Below are 24789 nucleotides of genomic sequence, written 5' to 3' on the forward strand. Positions count from 1 at the left end.
GCCCTCTGTGGAGTTCTCATCGGGGGACTGTTAAAGCTCCGTCTGCTTAAGCTACTGTGGCTCAGGGGTGCCTGCGTGGCTCAGTCGGTTAAGCGTCCGACTTCGGCTCAGCTCATGATCTCACAATGCCTGAGTTTGAGCCCCGCGTCGAGCTCTGGGCTGACGGCTCAGAGCCTGGAGCCTGTTTCAGATTCTGTGTCTTGTCTCCCTCTCTCTCTGCCCCTCCCCCGCTCATGCTTTGTCTCTGAAAAATGAATAAACCTTAAAAAAAAAATTTTTTTTTTAAAAGCTACTGTGGGTCAGATTTCCTGTTACCACCAGCCGAATGCACGCCTAACACATACAGTCTGTGACCTCCAGAAAGCATAAAACCACTGGTCTTAGCAGAGAGAGAAGGAAAGAGAGAGGCTCAGAGTAAACCAGAGGCAGATGAAACAGCCAGCCAGGGGTTTCCTTCCCTCTACCCAGGGTACTAGAAGGTGAACGATGGGCAGGAGTGGGTGGTCCATGAGCCTCCCAACTCTGTAAGCAAACTAGTGTGTAAGCACATCCATCTGCAAGCAGCATGCTTGTAGGGAGGGGAACCCCCCTGTCAGGACTGTGGGGGAAGCAGAAGGCGGTCCGAGCTCCTTGGAGGACTGGGGTGAAGAGCAGTGTCTTACCTAGGCTGCCTTGGTGGGTCACGGCTACCCCCCGCCAGGCCTGTAGGGGTGCTGGAGCCTGAGGAGTACAATTTCGGTCGGTAGCCCTTGTTCTGACCGGCAACTGCAGGGGCTGGCGAGACCTCCCGCCGTCTGTCTGCGTGGTGGGACCGCGTGGCGGCCTCCCGTCCGCCGCCGCAAAGGCCCATGCTTCCTGGGGGCTTGTGTGGCTTGGGCTGCCGAGGCACCTTGGCCAGGGACATGCAGCTGGGGCTGGAGGTGTAGAGGGTGGTGTCGATGCCGCTGTCACTAGAGCCACCCTTGGAGAGGGGATCTTGCTCCGGCTCCAGGGGGTCCAGGGGGTCAAACCAGCGGTCGTCGCTGTGGCTGCTGGATGCGTTGCTGGAGAGGGTGTTGCTGCTGGAATGACTGGAGTACTGAGGTTCTCCCTGGAAGGCAAGAGAAGTGTCATCCACAGAGTCCACAGTGGGGGCCAACCTTCCCTCCCCGGGTCCTCCCCACACCCAAGCTCTGGCTCCCCTGCTTTTGAGCGTGTTACCTCAGACAAGTGACGTAGCTCTCCTGTGCCTCAGTTTCCACACCTGTGAAGCTGGGTTGTTGATAACCCTGCCTCATGGGGTTGTTCAGAGGGAGGCGTGACAGTATGCGTGTGACGTGCTGTCCACAGCTCAAGCTCAACGCATACAAAGCTGAGCTCCTGACCTTCCTTCCCGGATCCCTCTTCCCCGCCCCAATAAAGGCACCTCCAGCCTTTCGGCTGCCCCACACAAGAGGCTTGGAGTCACCCGGGACCTGCTGTTGCTCTCGCACCTGTGTGCAGCCCAACAGCAAATCCGGTGGCCTGCATCTTCAAGAGATCTAGGACCTGCCACTTCTCCACCTCCACGGCTCCACCCCGGGCCTGTCACCACCACCTCCCACTGTACCTACCATGGCAGCAGCCTCCTCCCTGGTCCTCCTGCCCCATCCCTGTCTCCCACTCACCTCTGCCCCCAGTTAGCCTATATGCAGCCAGAGGGAGGCTGTGAACACTTGCCCCATTTCATGTCCCTTCCCTGCTCAGAACCTTCCTGTGGCTCCATTTCACTCATGGGAAGAGCCAGAGTCCTTGCCCTGAGGCTCTGTGCAGTCTGGTCCCACGTTCTGCCCTCTAACTTCATCTGCCCCCTCCCTTCTGATCACTGTGCTCTGAGCAGGGCCTTGGCACTTGCTATTGCTTCTGCCTGGAAGGCTCTTCCCTCAGGTATCTTCATGGACTGCCCCTTACTTCATTCAAGGCCTCCTCACAAGGCCTTCACTGACCACCTCACCCTAAAGCAGTAGTGCTTGACAGTCTTCTCCCTGACCTCTGCCTTGGTTATCCTTCACAGCAAAGACCAGTTCCTGGTGTTATGGAATGCATCTGTTTATCTGCTTACTGCTTGCTGCCCACACTGGGGTGTCAGCTTTGGGAGCACCTGGGCACATCTGTCCACTTCATCACTGTGGTCCCAGGGCCTGGCACATCGAATGTACCCATCAAATTCCCACCTTATGAAGGGATGCAAAGAGACTGCCAAGTGCTCACCAAAACGACCTCCTTTCCCCGGGGCACTCAGGACTACATTTCCCAGCTTCCCTTGCACTGAGGTGTGGCCTCGTGATGGAGTGCTGGCCAATGCAATATAAGTGGAAACGATTTATACCATTTCCAGGCCTGGGCTACAGAGACTTCGCACACCAGCCCCTCTTCCTCCCACCCCTACCTGCCAGAAACAGGCAAGGACCCAGCAGAGGGCTCTGAGGCCCTGAGGGACGGCAGAGCCACAAGGGATAGGGAGCCTAGGTTCCAGAATCACCATGTGGAAAGCTTGCTCACTGAATATCCACACCCAACTGTGTTATACGAGAGGGAAACAAACTTCTACTGTGTGAGGTCACTGAGATTTAGGGACCGTCTGTTAGAGCAGTTAGCTTACTGCCACAGACTGACCGCTGGTGCGCCTCTCCCAGTGTGATGGCATTAGGGGAGGTGATTAGGTTATGAGGGTAGAGCCCCCGTGAATAGGATTATAAAATCCCTATACATATTTACATATTTATACCCCTATATGTAGTTATCCATTCCTCGTGAATGGGATTATTAAATCCACATACATACATTTACATCCTTACACAAGAGACCCCAGAGAGCTAGCTCCCTCATCCCTTCCACCACATGAAGTGAGAAGGAGGCCATCTATGAACCAGGAAGTGGGTCTTCACCAGACACTGAATCTACCTGAGCCTTGATCTTGGACTTCCCAGCCTCAGAACTGTGAGTAGGAAATTTCTGTTGTCAGCCACCCAGTCTATGGTATTTTGTTACAGCAGCCTGAGCTGGTGAAGACACTGACCATGACCAGTGTAATCGTAGGGAAACCGTGGCACAAGGAGGCAAAGGGATTTGCTGGCGATGACTTGGCTGGTGAGGGCTAGAGCTGGCTGTGCGTTTGTCTGGCTCTAGACCAAGCAGTTGGCCCCTCTGCTGGAGTGGACGGCAAAGGAGAAGGATGTGCTCACGTATGGCATTCAGAGGCCCACACCCAGGTGACACTGTCAGACCCACAGTGGTCAGGGAAGTGAAGCAGCCAGCTTCGCAGTCCTGGCTCCCCAGGATTAAGCAGGTGGGGCCCAGACTCACTTTGGAATGCCTGTTGGGGGAATCTTTGCCTGCTGCGTCCTGCCTGGAGGTGTGCTTGCTCCCGCTGCTTCCCGCCATGGCTGAGAGCCGGGCCTGGGCGGGCACATGCCACAAAGGCTCTGCAGGAAGACAGGAGACACATCAGCGGTTAGAGGTGACTCAGGCCCTGGCCTGAGTCCACCTGATGAATCTGGCCCTAAAAATGGTCCCACCCCTCTGCCAGCTTGTCTGCCCAGCTCATACAGCACCATGACCCCATCAAGTTATGTCTTGCGGAATAACAACACTCAGTGATGAAATATTTACTAAGCACTTACTATGTGCTAGACCCCAGTCTAGTGCTTTACAAGGGTTAATTCACTGAAGCCTTAGGACCATCCTCCGTCAACATCCCCAAGGAAGGTTGAGCACATTTTCATCCTTACTGGCCATCTGGATTTTCTATTTTGTAAATTACTTGTTCCTATCTTTTTCCCATTTTTCTTTTTTTTTCTTTTTCATTTTTATTTATTTTAGAGAGAGACAGAGCACACACGAGTGAGGGAGAGGGGGCAGAGGAAGAGAAAGAATCTTAAGCGGTCTCCACCTCAGTGTGGAGTCCAATGTGGGGCTCAATCCCACAACCCTGAGATTATGACCTGAGTTGAAATCAAGAGTCGGACACTCAACCGACTGAGCCACCCGGGTGCCCTCTTTTCCCGTTTTTCCATAGGATTGACTTTTATCTTATTGGCAAGCAGGGTTCTTTGTATATGCAAGGTAGCAATCTGTTGCTGGTTAAATGTGCATAACTTATTTTGGTAAACAAAAATGCAATCACACTAAGCACTGTTCTATAATTTGATTTTTTACTTTACAGCATACTTATACTTGCTTTCCACTTTATATCCTTGTAATACATCTTCACGTAACTGAACATAAAGTTGTCTTATTTTTTTTTTTTAATTTTTTTTTTCAACGTTTATTTATTTTTGGGACAGAGAGAGACAGAGCATGAACGGGGGAGGGGCAGAGAGAGAGGGAGACACAGGATCCGAAACAGGCTCCAGGCTCCGAGCCATCAGCCCAGAGCCTGACGCGGGGCTCGAACTCCCAGACCGCGAGATCGTGGCCTGGCTGAAGTCGGACGCTTAACCGACTGCGCCACCCAGGCACCCCGAAGTTGTCTTATTTTTAACGGCTGTGCAGTATTCCATCATGCTGAACGGACATCATTTCCTCAACCACGAACATGTAGGCTATTTTCAATTCTTCCTTACAACAACGTTTGGGTGGCTCTCCCTCTACACGCAACCCTGAGCAAGAGTGGGATTGTGTTGGGACGGAACTCCACAAGTGGAGTTGCTGGTTCAAAGGTGAAACAGGTTTAAAATCGTGATGGCCGGTATGGGTGTAAATTAGTCTAAACTTCCAGGTAGTCAAGGTGCCTGAACTTAGCAACTGACCTAAAAAACAAAACAAACAAAGAAATAAACAACCCCCAAAACCCTCTAGTGGAGGGCTAGTTACTACCTATCAAACACAAATGCACTAACAGAGGACAGAGGAACCATGGTGGTCTAACCCCAAGGCCCACACTTTTGATCACTTCTGTATTTAAAATAATTACAGCAGGGACGCCTGGGTGGCGCAGTTGGTTAAGCACCCAACTCTTGATCTCAGCTCAAGTCATGATCTCACGGTTCGTGAGTTCAAGCCCCACGTTGCGTTCTTCGCTGATGGTGCGGAGCCTGCTTGGGATTCTATGTCTCCTTCTCCCTGCCCCTTACCTGCTTGTGCACTCTCTCTCTCAAAATAAATAAATAAACTTAAAAAAAAAATTACAATAATGGTGCCTATTAAACACACGTTCTATGTCAGGTATTACTAAAACTGCTTTGCACACATCATCTTGCTATGTCCTCCAAGGAATACTGTGAGGTGGCTATTAGTACCACTTCCAAAAGGTGAGGAATGTCAAAACTCAAGAGAGTTCAAGTAGCTGGTCCAATGTCACACAGAGGGTCTGAGACCTGTGTGTGCCGTCCACATTTGCACTCTCTCTCTGTGCTTCCCCAGCAATGACACCACTGGCAATGGTGGGGAGCATGTGTTTGAGAAGCAGGGCTTGCCATTCTCTTAATGATGGGTTGGGGCCTATGCTGAGGGCTGGGCAGCTGTGACCTCACTGGACCCTCAAACCATGCTGGAAGGAGAGACACTTAGGATGTCCGCCACAGAGGAGGGACCTGTGGCTGGGACAGATGAGGTCACTGCCAAGGTCACACGGCTGACTCTGAACTTCCCACAAGGCCTGTTGGAGCCTGAGCTCACTACTACATGCTGGGCCCATGTTCCCCTGGGGAAGGCTCCTGCTCTGCGTGGGCTGGGCAGGACACTCAGGGCCACCACAGAGAGCAGCCTGGTTGGAAAGTCCACGTGGTGGCGGGGAGGCTGCCCACTTCATCCGTCTACTCTACCTCTGGAGATGGTTTTCCTCTTTGGCGCATCCCACAGGCCCGGAAGTACTAGTTTCTGGGAGGTGGCCAGATCATGCTGGAAACCACATTTCTAGAGACAGCCAAGCCTGTGACAGCCACAGCCAGCCTTAAGTACCACCTATGACACTGGTGGCTTCCATTTTTCTGTCCCTGGCCCGGACCTCTCCCGACTTCAGACCTTTGCCGTATAGATGGCTACCTCACAACACCTCCTCTGGGGTGGCTACCAGGCACCTCCTGCTGAACATGGCCAAGACCAACTGCTTATCTTCCCCCAAACCTGCATCACTCACTGTCTTTCCTGCTCAGTCCATGTGGTTCGATCCTTTCAGCTGCTCAGGGCAGAAACCTGGTATCAACCTTGTCTCCTCTCTCTCATATCCATGTAGAAGATTAGGAAGTGCCATCAACTCTACCTTTAAATGACTGTATCTAGAAGCTGCCCATCCCTACCACCCCTGTACCTATCCTGCAAGAATCGGCAGTCAGAGAGACCCTGTGAACACCCAGGTCCCATTCCTCCTTCGCTCAGAAGGACGGAGCTCCTGTCCCACTCTGAGCGAAGGACAAAGTCCTCCCCACATGCTCTGGCCCCGTCCCCTCTCTGACCTCATCCTCCACTACTTCTCCAGCCACACGGCCTCCTTACTGTTCCTCCTACGCTCACTGCTATCTCAGGGTCTTTGATTATTCTCTTTCCCTGGAATGTTCTCTTCCCAACATTTTTCCAGCCTCACCTGAATATAGTTTGCTCAGAGATTCCCCCAAACCCTGTCCATCTGTCTCAGCACTGTGTTATAGTTTCCACTTGATATTCAGCCTTAATAGTGATCATTTATCACTGTGTGCCCATCTACTGTCCGTCTCTCCACCAGACTGTGCCTCCAAGAAGGCAGGGAATGTGCCCGTCTGGCTCACACTGTGGTGCCCAGTGTGGTGTTTATCATTAGCGATAGGTCAAATGAACAGTGGGATAGAGGACCAGGTCCCTTCCCCTCCTACGCTGCCTCAGGGTCCTCAGTTCTGTCCTTAACAGGCCCTGATATGGGGCCCTTCACTGGGTCTCTGAATGGCCCCTGGTAACCTTCTGGCTCTCCTGATGGAATGATCTCCCTTGTCATACCAGGCAGGTGACAGACATGAATTCGGCTGTGACAGATGTGCTACAACTGTGGCCAAGCACAGACTCGGGCAGCTGGTGACTCAGGGGCCTCCTTCCCAACCTGGGTGCTCTCAAGCTTGAGAAATACTCACACTCTGTGGGTGAGGGGCTGTGGGTGGTGTTTGTGGATGGTGGGGGCTGAGGGGTCCTAGCACCCAATAGGCTTTGGTTCAATCGCAATTATGCCTCTCACCAGCAGGGACCTTGGACAAGTGACAACCTTCCTATGCCTCATCTAAAAAAATGTTTATTTTTGAGAGAGAAAGAAAGAGAGAGAGACAGAGAGAGAGAGAGAGAGAGAGAGAGAGAGAAAGAGAGAACATGCATGCGCATGCAGGGCAGGGGCAGAGAGAGGGGCACAGGGGATCCGAAGCAGGCTCCATGCTGACAACAGAGAGCCTGATGCGGGGCTGGAACTCACAAACTGTGAGATCATGACCTGAGCCAAAGTCAGACGCTTAACTGACTGAGCCACCCAGGCGCCCCTCACCTTCCTCATTTCTAAAATGGGCCAGTAAAAAGTACCCACTCTGTCACATTCCTGAGATGATTAAATATGAAGTAAGAGGGCATGGAGAGTACCCAGTATGGCGCTGGGTGTATAACAAGCATGCAAAACTGTCCTGCTGTTACTATGATTACATCATCTGATCAGGGCTGGGAGAATCCCCATGTCTTGTCACAGTGCCCGATTCTCCACCATGAATTACCTTGTCTGGGTCTTGAGCACATTCTAGGTTTCATGATGACCTCTTTCTTTTTTTTAATGTTTATTTATTTATTTTGAGAGAGAGAGAATCCGAGGAGGCTCCATACCGTCAGCATAGAGCCCAAAGCGGGGCTTGAATTCACGAACCATGAGATCATGACCTGAGCTGCAACCAAGACTTGGACACCTAACCAACTGAGCCATCAGGCGCCCCTAGGCTTCATGATGATTTCTAACCACAGACTGCCCTGATTTCTTTGTGTGTGTGTGTGTGTGTGTGTGTGTGTGTGTGTGTGTGTGTAGTGGGGGGTAGTGGTGTTAAGTCAACTTATAACAAGGTCCCAAGGAAGTAAGGGGGGAGCCAAGCCCTAGGGGACAGAAGAGAGAAGAGAAAGACAATGGTGAGTTTCTGTGACACCTTGTTTGGGTGAACGTTGGAAAAATTTCCTCTCCATTTTACACTTTGGTGTAATGAAATTGCCAAGCAACACTTTTCTTTTTCTGAACTGGGTGGGGAAGGAAAGATGCAAATCTGTCTGTTGTGGAGAAGAGCACAGGGCTGCAGGCAGTGGCTGGCAGGATCGGGTGTGTGGAGGAGAGAAGCCAGCCATGTCTGCAGGCCCGGAGGCAGCAGAAGGGAGCGAAGTCGGTATGGCGACCCACTTGCCTGAAGTACAACTGTTTTCCCTGGTTTAAGGGAACCATAGGGCTGGGGGGCCGAGAAATTGCCCAGGCTGCTACTCCTGGGACACACAACCTCTTCCCTGTCCCACCATGCCTGAGGGAGCTGGCGACTCTGACACGGTCAGCCCCTGGAGCCGCCTGGAAATTCCCGACTATCTCTCTAAGAGGACAGCTCCATGTCTCCCCCCTCCAATGTCAATGCTCTTTTACACTTCATTCCTTTCCTTTCTTTTGAACCCACCCATTCATCGGGTAGTTCTCAGACTTCCAAGGGGGGACAAGTTTGTTATGTGAAATTCTACTTCAAATATTCCACAAAGTGTACATGCCACAATTAATCATACATAGGAAGATAAACAGATCAGAAGATGCTCAGTCTTATCAGGCACCAGAAAATGCAAATTAAAACCACAATGTGACACCACTATGCGTCCACCAAAGGTTGGTGAGGATACGGAGCGGCCACACCTCTCCTCTGTCACGGGAGGGAGTGTGAAATGGCTTGTCACTCTGAGCAAAGGCGTGGCAGCTTTGCGTGAAGTTAAACATGTGATCTAACAATTCCACTTGCAGGCATATACCCGGCGGAAGTGTGAGCGTGTGTTCAGCACAGACCAGTATGAGAACACTCCCAACAGCACTAGTCTAAGCAGCCCCAAGCTGGAAGCCACCCAAATGTCCATCAGTGCCAGAACGGAGTAATACGTTGTGGGTCATTCGAACAATGGAGAACGACTCAGAAATTGCACTGCCTCCCACAGCCGTGTGGCTGACTCTCAATAACATGGTACTGAGCGACAGAAGCCAGACGTGCACACAAAACGCATCAAGCCAGCAGGAGTATTTCATATACATGAAATTCATAATGAGGCAAAACGAAGTCTGGCTGTGAGAAGCAGGGCAGGGGTGGCCTTTGGGGGTGCTGACTGGGAGGGGCCTGGGGGGCTTTCGGAGGCTGGCCATGTTCAGCCTTTTACCCTAGGTGTGGGACGTGGGTGTGTTCACTTTGTGACCTGTTATCATGCTGGACACTCATGATCTGGCTCTTTTCTCAGCATGTGCTGCACATCTAACAGTGAGAAAAGAGCACAGGAGGGTTTATGTAATGAAAAGCCTCAGAACACAATCAGTTCTGCTCCCCTGAGAGCACCACTTTTAGTCCTTCTCTGCTGTTTCCCTGGGAGGTTGACACCTCCACGTCGCACGTCTGTACACGGGCTCCTGAGTGCGTGCCATCTGCTGACGCCGTGTCTGGACAGAGGAGGATCAGGCTCACTGGTCCCTGCTGCTCTCTGGGGCGACCTCCCTAATCTTACATGAGGCTCCAACAGCTTTCCTTTGTGTTCTATCTGTCGCTGACAGGGGGGAGGTGTGCCCCCTCGCAAATTATAGGAAGTCCCGCTGGGCAAGGTAGGCGGGTGCAGCCGGTCCCGGGGAGGCCCTACCTGGCTTCTGACGCTCCATGGTGCTCTCCTGGCTGGTCAAGCCGCCTGAGGAGGAGTCGCCGCTGGACATCCCGTCGTGGCTGAAGTGGGGATCAAAAGACAGCAGCGGGTGTGGGGCGGCCGCATACCTGCAGGGGAGCGAGAGGAAGCGAGCACAGGGTGAAGGGCTGGCGTGTCAAAAACCATCTGAGCCCAACAGCCTGCTCACTGGTGGGTTTTAAATACACTGGAGGCTCTGTGCGGAGGGGATCCTAGATGAGTAATCCCGGAAACATACTATTAGCTGAGGGTCAGGAATGAGTCTCGCCCGGGAAGCATGCCAGGGAGTGCCGGGCAACGCAGGGTCCTTCAAGGAAGGAGGGGCAGAAGCCACTTGGGTGGAGGCCCTACTGGTAGGCTCCCCAGGGGTCTTGTTTCGTGGCTGTGAAATGGGGTGAGGTGTTGCCAGCAGCTCTGCCCCCCACGCCTGTCTCGGGTTGAAGCATTTGTAGGTACAGGAGGCCTAGAGCTGGACAGGTTGGGATTCAAACCTCGCCACCACCTCTTTCTCAGCCAGGGACAGTCACTTCCTAGCCCCGAGCTACAGTTTTCCTAAGCTGGTGATCGCAGTAGGCCTTTCCTCAAAGGACTGACTGATGTCCTGTGTGCCCAGCGCTTAGCCCGAGGCTGACACACACAGAGCTGTGAGAAGTGGCCAACAGGCCAGAACTCAGTGTACATCCCTCTGTCGGAGGAAGGCGCTGCAGGAGAGAAGCTGTATGCTCAGGCTTCAGAGTGAGACAGAGCTGGGCTCAAACCCCTGTCCCATCCCTTACTAGCTATGTGACGTTGGTCAGGCAAGTGCTCATTAGTATGAGCTGCGGTTTTCTCATCTGAAAAATGGGATACTGACATTTTCTACTTCACAGGGTAGCAGAGTGGATGAAATAACAAAAGTTATCTCGCAGACAGGGGCTCTCCCGGAGGTTGGCTCTGTATACCCACAGCGACGGCTGAGATCTAAGGGAGGAATCAGCAGAAGGCTCTCCCTATGGCCACACGTCCCAGGTGCATTAGCTCTATGTCCTGGAATGAATCCCAAGGGCGCCTCCAACATCCATTCCACCACAGATCAGAGCCAGTCATGACTGAAACCCTTCTCTCTGCCTGGGGTTGGTTCAGGGAAAGGCAGACGACACAATCTTAGCTGATATGATGTGAGAGGTTGTGAGAGTTACGAAGCTTCTCAGAAAATACTTCTGGCCCTCCACGTGGCTGGAGGACCATACTTCCTGGCCCCTTAAGATTGGCTAGGTGGGGTCTAGGCCTGGTCTTGTCAACAAGCTGTGAGGGAAGCGACCTGGGGACAGTGGCTGCCTCTGACAGCCTGGGTCCCGAGAGGTCCTCTGCCAACCAGCAGTGGAGCTCTAGCGTGGGCACCAGATACACCTTTGCTGATTTAAGTCACTGACGTTTTCAGGTGTTTGTTACTGAAATGGGGGAAGTGTGCAGGGGAGGGCTTCTGAGGTAAGCCTCCTGGCTCCTGAGAGCAATGACGAGGAAGGATGGCTTCTCTTCTTCACCTGGGTATTGCTGGGTCCAGACAGAACACTGTGACCCGCTGTTGACCTCAGGCTAGCAGCCTGAGGACGAGGCCAATGCTGAGCATACAAGACTTAGAAGGCGGAAGGGACTGGGCCTTTGATGACGTTGTTGAAATGCTGGATTAACCCTCCCTGGAGCCTGACCTATTTCTGAGCCTCCTTTTCTGTGCGATAATGCATTCCCACAATGTTTGGGCTAGCCAAATTTCAGTTATTTGTGGCTAGAACACCCCACTGACACAGGCCCGGCACTTCGGGAGAGTCACGGAGCCTCTGTTAATGAAGCTGACTTTGTGATTCCCCAACTTGCTTCCTTTGGAACTTGGGAGGCTGAGAAACTGGAACCCCCAACACTGAAAAGAGGAGTTAACTGACGTCTCTGGGGCCATCCTACCAGCCTAAAGCCAGGGCTGTTTCTGCAAAGCCTGACTCTAAACCCCTAGGATTCACCGCCCCCCGGGCAGCAGAGGGGAGCTCCAGGGGTGCCCTGGACTTCCCGAAAACCCACTTCCACCCACCTGCCAAGAAAATACGTATTATCCCCACCTCCCCAAACCTTGACTTCTACTACCTCCAGGGAAGGCAGACAGAGCCAAAACAAGAAAAAGCACAGCAGTATTCAATACTGACTTAGCAGCCAGCCAACTGCCTGGTAAAATGTGGCTCCACCACAGAGGGAAACTGAGGTGTTGATGTGTTTATTCCACTTCCTCAAAACGTCTGCGTCACATCCCGAGTACTAAAAGAAAATGTCAGGGTGGCGGGGGTCAGCCCAAGGAAAGTGGAAGGTATGAGCGGAGGCTCCCCCAGTATCTATCCTGGGCTTGTGGCTTGGGAACAGAATCCCGGCTGTACCCAGGGCTGCAACGTAACTGGTTCACAGACCACATTTCCAGGCTCTCTTGCAGGCCTGGCCAATGTGATAACAGTGGTGCATGGGACTTCCAAGAAACCTCTGCAAGTGTGCTGTGGGTGCCTCGGCCTCGTCACCTCCTTAAGGCTGAAGCTCCAGCAGCCACCTTACGATCAGTAGACTACAGGCCAAGGATAGCAGAGAGCTGGTGAGGAGGAGCCTGGGTCTCTGACAACACTGGGGAAAGAAAGAAACTGTCTCGCCTGAGTCACTGTTTTCTCTATTATGCAGTTAAACCTGATCCTAACTGACAGACTGTCTTTAGCTGGAAGTATTTTACCATGCTTCACCACTCAGCTACTGTCCCTCCACGAAGACAACCTGTACTTTGTCTAATCACGTAATTCCCTAACAAACCCTATTATCCCAATGTAAAATGACTGACCTATGCTGCCGTTCTTTGGGGCGTGTGTGAGTGCACGCGCGCGCGTCCCCTTTGGCGCCGTTTCAAACGTTGCCAAGTCCTGGTCAAGCTGCTTGGAAATGCGGACATGCCGGCACCTCACCATGCCTGGCTCTGGGCAAAAATCCCCAGAAGAAGAGAAGATCAGAGCTATTCTCAACCTCATCTGAGAAATGTTAGAGTCTTCTACCTTTTCTTGGAAGATGACATCACTTTAAAGATAAAGGGTTTTGGTTGTGGTGAGAAACTAACTATAGTTTCAGGCATCTTCAGGCAGGAGCTGATGCGCTGGCGGACCCTGAAGAGGCCTGATGGGGAGTGCCTTCAGGTCGGCAGGGCTGGGCTGCCGGGATGTTGGCTTTGGGTTTCCTACACGGCCATGGAAGAAAGTACCAAGACAGATGTGAACGCGGGCAAGAGCCTCTCTGGAGGGGAGGGCTCTGGCCACTCTGCTGGTCTCCTACACGGACTGACGGAGGAATGCATGGGTGAACTCCAAGATGACCGGGTGAGGTGGGTGAGGTGGGTGGATGATGTCGTCGTTATTGGCTGCCACACCAACAACTGTCACCTTCTTTGTCCCTGCTGGTAAGGCCCAGGTTCCCCTGTGGTGCCCATCCTTCGGCCATGTGACCTGAATAAATCCTGACAAATTTAAGATAGTTAAGTGGGTCCAATGTGGCCCTGCCAGGGGATGGTTCAGGGATAGGTAAGAGACCCAGCTCCTTTACTTTTTTTTTTAACATTTATTTGAGAGACAGAGACAGAGCATGAGTGGGTGAGGGGCGGAGAGAGAGGCACACACAGAATCCGAAGCAGGCTCTAGGCTCTGAGCTGTCAGCACAGAGGCCGGCATGGGGCTTGAACCCACAAACTGTGAGATCATGACCTGAGCCAAAGTCGGACGTTTCCCTGACTGAGTCACCCAGACGCCCCAAGAGACCCAGCTCCTTTACTCTCAAAAGCAAACAGAAGCTCTTTCATTTTTTTCTACAGGGCACTGATTTTGCTTGGGGGTCACAACAGCCACCATGGGTCACTAAGGAGTCAGTCCCCGAGGACTTCCCTAAACCAGCCCTACAGCCACCCTCCTTCTGGGCTATGTGATAATAAATTCCCTTTAGGGCCTCACGCCTTCTCAAGTTAGGTTTTCTGTCACCTGCAGTCAAATGCCTCCTCACCATTCTTTATGGAGCCGGCAGAGAAAAACAGGAAAAAGAAAAAAGAAAAGCCATCCAGGTGGTCTGCTGAGCAAAGGTCCGGCCGCCCCCTGCAGGCTTGCTGAGCCGGGTGTACTGTGCGTCCTAATGCTCCGTGCTTTTAGTGGTTTGTTCACCCTGCCAACGAGGCTGGCAAACTCCTGAGGACACAGGCAGCAATTGCCCCCGCTGCCAGGACAGGCGCTGCGCTTGGTGGTAACTGTCATAACCGTTAAGGAGCACTTACTATGTGCCAGGCACAGTCCTAAGTGCTCTGCAAGGGTTTCTTCCTTGAATATTCTCAACACTGCTCAGGGACAGACATTTTACATGTGAGCAAACTGAGGTGTGGAGAGGTGAAGTCACTTGCCCACACTCACACGGCTGATAAAGGCCATCTTACTACCTCTCAGTAAATCCAGGATGGGCACCAGACAGATTCTGTGTCTAAGGGCTGTCACAATTCTAAGAGCTTGATGAACTCGGCAAGTAGCAGGCCCACTGGAGACAGCAGGAGACATAGGGGTCACAAGGGTTCCAGGAGGTCCTGGGGAAGCTGGGCGGAGAGGAGAGGGGAAAGGAGCTGAGGCTAACACCGGTACAGCCCTGGCCTGCTCCCAGGCCTCTTACCACGGGCTGGTGACTGACTGGGAAAGACACTTCTGAGGCTTTAGGGGATGCGTCGTGCTAGCAGACTTTGTAAAGCTTGGAATCTAGATGTTGACCGAGATAAAAACCACACAAACAAACTGTTGAGAACTGGGTTTCCTGTGGAGTCCTGGGAAGAGAGGGATAGGCTGGGAAGGCCTGATGTTTAACAAAGAAGTGTTCTTTTCCCACTTGTTCATGCCAGACAGCCTGAACAGTTTCCTGGGGCAGGGACTCCAGGAGGGACTGTGTATGTTAACCTGATTTGGAGGATAAGCTCAGAGACCTTTGGCAGGACAGGTCGCGGGTCAGCATCAGTTCTCCAGAATCACATGGGCCTGGGTTCCTGTTCCAGCTCTACCACTTCCTGCAAGAGTGACCTTGACCAAGTGGGTTCACCTCACCGAGCCTCAGTTTCCCCTCTGTAAAATGGGATAATGAAGTACCTACCTGTGGAGTCACTGGGAGTACTCACTGAGATCATGCATACAGCTCAGTGGAACCGACTAGAGAATCCAGAAATAGACCTACACAAACGTGCCCAATTGATTTCCCCTTCCAATGATTTTTTTTTTTTTTTTTTTTTTTTTTTTTTTTGCTTTAAGGAGCAAGAGCAATGCAATGGAAGATGGACAGCCTTTTCCAGAAGTGGTGCTGAAGCAGACTGGACGTCAGGAGGCAAAAAAAAAAAAAGAAGAATGTCAACTTAAACCTCTCACCTTATGCAAAAACGAAGTCAAAATGGATCATGGACATAAATGTGAAAAACCAGAAAAAATGAGAAAATGTTCAGGACCCAGAATGAGGCAAAGAGTTCTTAGACTTTACAACAAAACCATGAACCATAAAGAGCAAAAAAATGTAACTGGGACCTTGTCGAAATTGAGACCTTTTGTTTTGTGACAGATCCTTGTTAAGAAGACGAGAGGATGGGGGCACCTGGGTGGCTCAGTCAGTTGAGGGTCCAATTTCAGCTCAGGTCATGATCTCAAGGTTTATGAGTTTGAGCCCCACATCGGGACTCGCTGCTGTCAGCCTGTCAGCACAGAGCCCGCTTGGGATTCTCTGTCCTCTTCTCACTGCCCCTCCCCCACCTGCTCTCTCCCCCAAATAAATATTAAAAAAAAAAAAAAAAGACAAAAGGAGAAATTAAGGATTGGGAGAACAGATTTGCAAATCACACAGCTGACACAGGACTCATGTCCGGTATATACAAAGAACTCTCCAAAGCTGAAAATGCTGCATCCGATTAGAAAACGGGCAAAAGGACCTGCATGGACACTTCCCTAAAAAGGTATACAGTTGGCAAATAAATAAGCACATGAAAAGACGTCACCAGCCATTACAGAGACGCAAATTTAGACCACGATGACGTCTCCTCACGCACCCAGCAGAAGAGCTACAATGAAAACCAGTGGCGACAGCCAATGGTGGTGAAGATGTGGAGAAGCCTGATCATTCACACACTGCCGGCGGGAATGGAAAATGGTATGCGCACTCTGGAAAACAGTTTGGCAGCTCCTTTTAAACTAAAAATGGGCTTACCACACAGCAAGTGATTGTATTCCCTGCCCCGCCCCCCCCAACACTTCTCTACGTGTGCTGCAGAACAGTCAGCACACACATTCACTGAAGTAACACTCTTCTCCATTTGCTGAGCAAGTAGCACTCTAGAAGCATCTCTCCTGCCCCCCCAAGTCTTGCTGAGGTATAACTGACAAATATAACTCATATATTTAAAGTGTACAACGTGATGATTTGATATACGTACGCACTGTGAAATGATTGCCACAATCAAGCTAATTAGCACATCTCTCACCTCACGTAGTTGCCTTTTTTGGGGGTGAGAACGCCCAAGATCTACTCTCTTAGCAGATTTCAAGTGCACAATGCAGAATTATTAACTATAGGCACCATGCCTGGACGTACATTAGATCCTCTGAACGTACTCACCTTACAACCAAAACCTGGTACCCCCCCTGACCAAAATATCCCTATTTCCCCCACCCCAGCCAGCCACCAATCTACCCTCTCTTTTCTATGAGTTTGGGACTTTTTTCTTTAAAGCCCAATTGACCTACTCTCTCTCTTTTTATTCTTTTTTAATTTTACTTATTTTTTCTTAGGGAGACAGAGACAGAGAGACAGAGAGAGAGCACGAGCTGGGGAGAGAGGCAGAAGGAGAGAGAATCTCAAGTTGCTCTATGCTCAGTGCACAGCCCGACCCTGGGATCATGACCTGAGCCGAAATCGAGTTAGATGCTTAACTGACTGAGCTACTCTGGCGTCCTAAGTTTGACTTTCTTTTAAAAATTTTTTTTTAATGTTTATTTATTTTTGAGACAGAGAGAGACAGAGCATGAACAGGGGAGGGTCAGAGAGAGAGGGAGACACAGAATCCGAAACAGGCTCCAGGCTCTGAGCAGTCAGCACAGAGCCCGACGCGGGGCTCGAACTCACGGACAGTGAGATCGTGACCTGAGCCGAAGTTGGACGCTTAACCGACTGAGCCACCCAGGCGCCCCCTAAGTTTGACTTTTTTGATTCCGCATATAAGTGATACCATACAGTATTTGTCTTTTTCTGTCTTATTTATTTCACTTAGTGTAAAAACCCCCAGGTTCAGCCATGTGGTCACAAATGGCAGGACTTCCTCTCTTTATGGCTACATAATATTCCGTTGTGTATATGCACTGTGTTTCTTTTATCCATTCATCTGTCAACAGATACTTAGATTGTTTCCATATCTTGGCAAGCAATTGTATTCCTGGGCATTTATCCCAGGAAAATAAAAATTTGTTTTCATGCGTGTTCAGAGTATGAATGTTTGTAACAGCCCAAGCCCAGAAACAACCCAAATATTCTTTGATGGGAGAATGGTTGGTTAAACAAACTATGGAATACAGCTCAGCTATGAGGAACTGACTATCGATACAACAGCTTGAATGAACCTCATGGAAATTATGCTGGGTGGAAAAGAATCTCAAAAGGATATATACTATATGATTCCTTTTATAGAACATTCATAAAATAGCAGTAAACAGAGACACAGAACAGATTAATGGTTGCCAAATGGTGGAGGGGTGGGTGTGGCTATAAGGGGGTAGCAGAAGGGAGCTTTGTGGTGATGGTACAACTCAATGTGTACATTGTAGTGGTGGTTATGCAATATCACACACGTGACAAAACTGCACAGAGCCACACACCCTCGCCACACACACATGCACACGTATGGCTGGCGAATTCTGAATAAACTCCATGGGTTGTATGAACGTCAATGCCTTGCTTTGATACTATATGGCGGAGGCTGGGTGAAGGGTTCATGGAGCTCCCTGTGCATTTCTTTGCAACTTCCTGTGAATCTACACTTATTTCAAAAAGTTCAAAAATAACAATAAAGGGGAGGCACCTCAAGACTCTGAAAAACAATGCTCCCTGGACTTACCAGTAACATCATTCCTACCATCTCCGTTCTTGCCCAATCACTTTGTACCAACTGCCATTTCTAGCCTCTAGCCTTGGCTACTGCTGCCGCCCAGGCGTCCCCATGGTCCCCCCACACCAGATTCCCCTTCATTCCTACTGTATTCCACACCATTGTGCTTACTCACATCTGTGGCCTTTGCTCTGCCTAGAATGACTTTCTCCCTCTTCTCTGGGGCAAACTCCTAGTGATCTCTCAGAGCCCTGTTCAAATGTCACCTCCTCCAGGCAGCCAGCCTTGACCTCTGGGACTGGGCTGTGCTCCCTCTTCCAAGACTTGAGACTCTCAGAGTGTTTGTCAGGGTGCACATTGTTTCTAGGGCATGCTCTCCCCCACAGCCAGCAGCAGTGACCACAGGAACCCACAGATAAGTGAGGAGCTCAAATAGTGCTCTATGCACCTGGCACACAGCAGGTGTGAGACCCTCTGCTGAATGAAAGCTCAATGGTGGTGGCTAGAAAACAGAAGAGGAAGTATGTTTTACCCAATCTTACGGCAGAGGCTTAGAATCCAACAATGGTTTAGTTCAGTGGCTCTCAGAGTGTGTTCCCTGGACTGGCAGCATCGATCCTGTATGTTCTACGCTCCAGACCTAGCACGTTGGAGCCTCAGGGGTGAGGCCAAGGAAATGTTTGTTTCAAGGCCTCTTTCTGGGTGATCCTGAGGCATGATGAAGATCGAGACCTATTGGCTGAGTGGACAGATCCCTGCTCTTGCGGTGGGGGGTCTTATCTAAACAAACTCACGCACTCACCCCACCCAAGGATTTACCACGTGCCAGTCCCTGTGCTGTGTGATGGTCATGTACAGACAAACCGGGAAGGTCTTAGATCTTGAAGATATGTGTGCGCACACACGTTCTCTTAACTGCGCTAACAGAATGGAGGGAGAATGCTCAAGCCCACGGTCAGGAAACACACAGGGAACTGAGGGCAGAGTGGCAGCACCTAGTGCTGGGGGAGGTTCAGGGAAGGCTTCCCAGAGGAGGATCATCAGTGCTCAAGCTGGCAGGATGGGGGAGTGTGGGGTGAAGAGTGTGAAGAATCTGTAGGAGAGGGAGGAACACGGAGGAGGGCTCTGAAATTCAGACAGCCTACTCAGGAAAGTGCAAGTGGCCAAGGAGGGTGATATGTGGCACTGCACAACGCTGGAGAGGCGGGTGGGGCCTGGTGGCCACGGGGAGGAGCTAAGGCTATGTCCTGAGGGCCGTGGGACACGTGGGAGGGTTTGAAGCAGGGGACAGGCATGGTCTGATATGGAAAGATCTCGTGGCTGCTGAGTGGAGGGTGGACCACAGGAGGTGGGACCACAGGAGGGCTCAGGGAGGTGGCCAGGGTGGGGCACTGGGGAGAGGAGGAGGGTATGGGGGGCCGAGCTGCTCAGGAGGCTGAATGGATGGACCGCAGTAGTGGGGAGGAAGAAGGGAGACACCCAGGATGAAGCCCATGGCTCTGGCCTGAGGACACAGGAATATGGCGGCTGCCCCTGAGATGGAGATCCTGGAGGAAGGAGGGCACAGGGCACCAGGGCTGAGGGCAGCTGGACAGCCTGGGCATGAGGGAACCATGGAGGAGTTGAGAGGAGTTGAGAGGATCCCTCAGGCTGTCAGACTGGAGACGGGTCCAAGGGGACAGGACTGAAGTCTAAAAGGCCAGGAAAACTGGGTAATGCTGGTGGACTGGTCCTGGAGAGGAGGAGCTGGAGAGGTCGTTGAATGGCCAAGCTAAAAGGCAGATGGTCTTGCTTAAACAAGGGATACACGTGTTAAGAAAATGGCAACTGAAATTCTGCTACAAGGAAAGCCAACAGTGAGTCTTGCCCAGGACAGCTTGGCCCAAAATCTTAATGGACATAGCCAATCCTCCTGGAGGTCCTCCAATGACCTTCAGGGATCCAGAAACCCCAGAAAATGGCAAATGAACTTGTAGAGTATGTGCATTTCCTGGGGAAGAAGGATCCCCAGCTTTCATCAGATTCCTTAATTTGGAAAGAGTGAAGAGACTCTGACCTTTCTGGAGATGGCTTGTATCTCGCGTAGGTGGCCGAGCCGGGGGTGGAGAAGCTCCCAGAAGGCTGTCGGTAGGGAGGGACTTTGTCGGCCCCTGCTGGTGATGCTGTGTAAGGGGTTTCTGGGAAGCTGACAGGCCTGGAACAAAAACAGGAGGAAGGAGGTAGGGGTGAGTGAGAATACTCCTGCTCTCAGAGGAGGGAAGCTAGACCTTTCCCTCAGGTCCAACCACGTCCCATCGGCTTCATCTGCCACCCTCCCATCAGGATGGAGGGACGGCCGCTGAACCATCCCTGAGGGTGGTGGGAGACCAGGATACCCCCGCCTTCCCTCTCCCACTACAGATGCAGTGGTCAGCTTCCACAGCCCTGACCGAGGCCTGACAGGCTGCGGAAGCAAGATGCCCCTCTGCAAGCTGGATTCCTTCACTTCTTGGAAAATTTTCTTTATTTTTAAATAAACACTACATTCGAAATAATTTATCTGCAAGGTATCCACCATCATAATAAAACCCAACTCCTAAAGCTACCACCCAACCCAAGAACTAGAATGGCACCAACACAGGCCCGCTTTCCACTTCCCTGCCTCCCCCAGGAAGCAATCACTACCCTGAATTTCGTGCTTCTCAGTCCCTTGATCTTTTAAAAAATATATAGTTTTAATCATACATGGTCTGATGGATATCCAGCCTCCGACATGGAGCTCCCCAGCACCGGGCCCTCACACAAGAGGCTCGTAATGAAAATTTAAGGGAAGGAAGGGAGGGAGGCAGAAGGAGGAGAAGGAGAGAAAGACTGAGGGGAGAAGGAGACTGGAAAAAAGGGGTAGGAGAGAGAAAAGGGCAAAGCACAGAGGAGCTAGACGGGAGGGAGACAGGGTGGCACCCCTCTTTAGCCCTTACCTCTTGCTGTGCAGGGGCTGGGGCTCCCGGAAGGGGACCATGGGGGTCTGCTTCGGGGGCCGGCTCAGGGATTGGGCATGGCCGGGGGTGCTGGGGCTGGCCCACTTGGAGGCGGGTAGAGAGTTGTGGGAGGCGGGCCCGCTCCACTGCCAGGGAGCGTTGCTGCGGTAGGGGGGCCGGCCCCCGGGGGTCATGCTCTCTGGCTCCGTCTTCGGCTCCGAGGTATTCATGTCATAGGTCTCCAGCCAGCCCCTGGGAAGAAAAACACGGTTACTCCGAAGGGCCCCAGCCCACCAGCACGCTTGCCTGTTGCCCAGGAGAGGCTGCCGTCTCGTCACACTGGGCTGGGTTTCCTGGCCAAATCTGAACCATGAAGGCCTGTTTTAAAGGCCGAGGAGATACCGTTTAAATTGATCTGAAACTTAGCAGCTCGGAGAAGTCAGGACAGGGCCCAACACCCAGGCTCTGACCGCTTGGCCCTCTCTTCCTCACCTCCTCTCCTCACTCTCTCTTTGCCTTCCTTCCTCACCCTTCTCCCTCACCCAGGCCTCAAGTGGGCCAGTGTCCTCCATGGAATGGCTCAGCACCCACCCCCTTCCCCCACAGCAGTCCTCGGGGCCAGAAAGGCGGATGCCCTCAGAATCAAAGGATAGTATCTGCCTTGTTCCAAAGAAGCTCAAAGGCAGCTGGAAGAGGAGCAGGTGACCTACTTTGCAGGGTGATTGAAAAAAAAAAAAGCCACGAAATCCAGAACCTTGAAATAGATGCAGAACGGCCTGTGACTCCCCCCAGACCAGGCTGGCATGCAAACCGCGGTGCTCCTGGCTCGAGGCGGGGAGATCCGCAGGCTGGGCTGGCATTCTCCACCGCTGCTGCAGTGCGGCACAGGAGGGGGCTCTGAGCCCAAGGAGGGGGCTGCGCTCGCGAAATCCACCTCCCAACAGCTGTGGGAGCTGAGCCTGGAGGAGCCCGGAAGCTCTCGTGCCCTCATCGAGCTGATCCTCTGTGGCTCTCCTGAGTCCTCTAGAGGGAACTTTCAGGGCTGGCAAAAGATCTGGTGGATTTGGTGGCTGGGGGCTCAGGACGTGGCTGCTAGGGAGTCTTCAAAAGGTGACCCGAGCAGGTGCTCTGGCACCTGGGCCCGGCACGCCGTGTTCTTTAGGAACATTAGCTCCTGTAGGATGGCAGACACCGATGCCTCACCAGGCATCACGTGAGGAATGACAGCAATACAAATGTTCAGCAGAACCCGGAGAAATGCCAGGCCCGGGTGGAGGCGGACGAGGGTACCATCGCGGTGCTGCGGCGCACACAGCTGCTCTGGCCGGCCCAGCTTTCACACCTCTTCTCCTGAGAGCACGTCTGCGTGCACTTCTCGGCTCCGGGTATGAGAATGTCACCCGGGCCTGGCCAATCAGAAACTCCTCTCCCTCTGGACACCACGACTGGCACAGGACTGTCATGTGCCTTACGTGGAGACAGCATCAACTCTGGAATGGTTTTTGGAACTCCTGGGCGAAAGATCTAGTTCACTGGGGCTGCTGCACTGGGGAGTCCTAAGCTGAAGGTGTGAAGAAGGGTGGGTCATCTTTGTTCCCACCAAGTGGGAGATGGCCTGAGAATGACAGTGACAGAAAAGGAGATAGGTGATGAAGATTCCTGGTGAGGGTGTCCGAGTCCCTGCGTCTGGCCCCATCTAGATCTCGCTCTGTCTCCTGGTTTGTCAGGTACAGAAGCCAATAGAGGCTTTGTTTTGCTTCACAAAGTTTGAGTTGGTTCTGTTGTTGGGAACCAGAATCCTGATCACTGCACCGCACTTTAGAGAGAAGTTAAGTAACCTGTTCGAGGTCACACTGCCAGTAAGAGATGGAAATTGGATTTAAATACAGTTAAGTTGATTCCAAAGGCCACAACTTTAACGCCGATGCACACTGGCCCACTGAAGAGTGGTGTGGGAACCAATGAGTGGATTTCTTGGGTCCGTGACTTCTCTCCCAGTTACTGACAGCCTGGCCTTTGGCGAGGAATCCTTGGGCATGATCTCAGAGAGGGAAACATTATCCAATAATCTTGAAGGCAGCACAGGGCGGTGGGGAGCCAGGGATTCTGGGACAGATGGCCAGTTCAGATCCCAGCCCTGCCACTTACAGCTTGCGTGGCCTTGGGCGAACGATTTCCTTCTCAGAACCTCAGTTTCCTCATCTGTAAGATGGTGGTGGCTGCAAGCATTCTAGAACATTAGGAGAAAGTCTGGCATGTGCCACATGCCTAATAAACAGGATTTGATGCTGTTGCCTTCTCCAGCCGATTCTGTGGCCAGTCTGTCTGCTGTTCCCACAGGCTCAGAGGTGAGTGTCCTTTCCATCTTCTCAAGTCCAACCACACCTCCCTGGGGGCTCTGGAACAAATTGTTCCCCACCGGCCTGAGAACTACCAGCACCTAAACCACCCTGAGAACTCAGCAGAGGAATGCAGATACCTGGGTCTCATCTCTGCTCACCTGAATCAGAATCTTCCTTGAGGTGGGACCCAGGGATTTGCATTTTACCAAGTTGCCAAAGAGGATTTTGACACATGGAAAAGTTTGAGAAACCCACTTCGTTGATTTGGTTTTTGAATTGTATTTTTTAAGGTTATTTATTTATTTTGAGAGAGAGAGAGAGAGAGAGAGAGCGAGAGAGAGAGAGCGCGCACACTTGTGCAGGCAGAGGAGGGGCAGAAGGGGCAGAGAGAGAAGCCCAAGCAGGTTCTGTGCTGTCAATGTGAAGCCTGACCTGGGGCTCGATCTCATGAACTGTGAGATAGTGACCTAAGCTGAAACCAAGAGTTGGACGCTCAACTGACTGAGCCATCCAGGCGCCCCTACTTATTGAACTGTTTTTAAAGATTAAAGTGAGATAAAATGCCATTTCCTGTCCCTTATCCCTGTTCCCCAGTTTCACCCACCAGAAGCAACCACAGCTTCCAGTTTGTTGTCTGTTCTTTCGGAAATATTCTACGCAGGTATATCTATGCAGAGAGATCCTATGCAAACAGTATTTAAAATAGAAATCGGGGCGCCTGGGTGGCTCGGTCGGTTGAGCGTCCGACTTCAGCTCAGGTCATGATCTCACGGTCCGTGAGTTCGAGCCCCGCGTCGGGCTCTGTGCTGACAGCTCGGAGCCTGGAGCCTGTTTCAGATTCTGTGTCTCCCTGTCTCTCTGACCCTCCCCTGCTCATGCTCTGTCTCTCTCTGTTTCAAAAATAAATAAACATTAAAAAAATTTTTTTAAAATAAATAAATAAAATAGAAATAAAAAGAATAGCACACTTAACTCCAAATATCATCTTGCTCCCTCCTCTCTCCTTGCCCCCCAATTACTATTTCTTACCAGGCCCTCTCAGCACAAACAAATTCACTTTATTTCCTTTAAACAATCAAATACTATTGCATCACACGGATGCCCTAGGATTTACTTAGCTGGTCCTCTATGGTTAGATATTTAGGTTGCTTCTAGTCTTGTGCTTGACCAATAGTGTTGCACTAAACACCGTGTTCCAACCTCAGCCACATGCAGGAGGCATCTGAGAGAGGACCGCCCCCAGGCTCACAGACCTCTGTCCTCACTGCCTCCTTGTCCTCAATTCCCAACAGCCTAGTTGCTGGAGGCCACGGGGACTCCTTTCTTACCTCTCTTACTTACTTGTGTGGTTTCAATTTTCCTTCTCAGGGAGGAGTTTCTAACCCCCCTGACTGGAGCTCCTGAGTCTAACTAAAGGGGATAAAAGCATCCCAGATTGCCTTCCCCATAAGGAAGTGACAGAGAAAAGTGAGATGAGAACATCCCTCCTGAGCCTGTGCAAGCG

General features: G+C 51.6%; 1 protein-coding gene across 2 annotated transcripts in view; it reads right to left on the minus strand.

The window, feature by feature from the left end:
* SIPA1L3 (signal induced proliferation associated 1 like 3) overlaps positions 1-24789 on the minus strand; it is a 240854-nt gene that overhangs the window by 38218 nt on the left and 177847 nt on the right. For both annotated transcript variants that reach the window (XM_047078134.1, XM_047078132.1), the window contains exons 11-15: positions 20944-21195; positions 20043-20180; positions 9805-9932; positions 3325-3443; positions 663-1090 (exon numbers count right to left, since the gene is read on the minus strand). In XM_047078134.1, the coding sequence (XP_046934090.1) occupies positions 663-1090; positions 3325-3443; positions 9805-9932; positions 20043-20180; positions 20944-21195 (1065 nt within the window). The remainder of the gene's footprint in view (positions 1-662; positions 1091-3324; positions 3444-9804; positions 9933-20042; positions 20181-20943; positions 21196-24789) is intronic.

This window comes from Lynx rufus, unplaced genomic scaffold, assembly GCF_022079265.1.
Source record: "Lynx rufus isolate CCGP_SWC_20201006 ecotype Redwood Valley unplaced genomic scaffold, mLynRuf1.p SCAF_16, whole genome shotgun sequence".
In the NCBI taxonomy this organism is placed as follows: domain Eukaryota; kingdom Metazoa; phylum Chordata; class Mammalia; order Carnivora; family Felidae; genus Lynx; species Lynx rufus.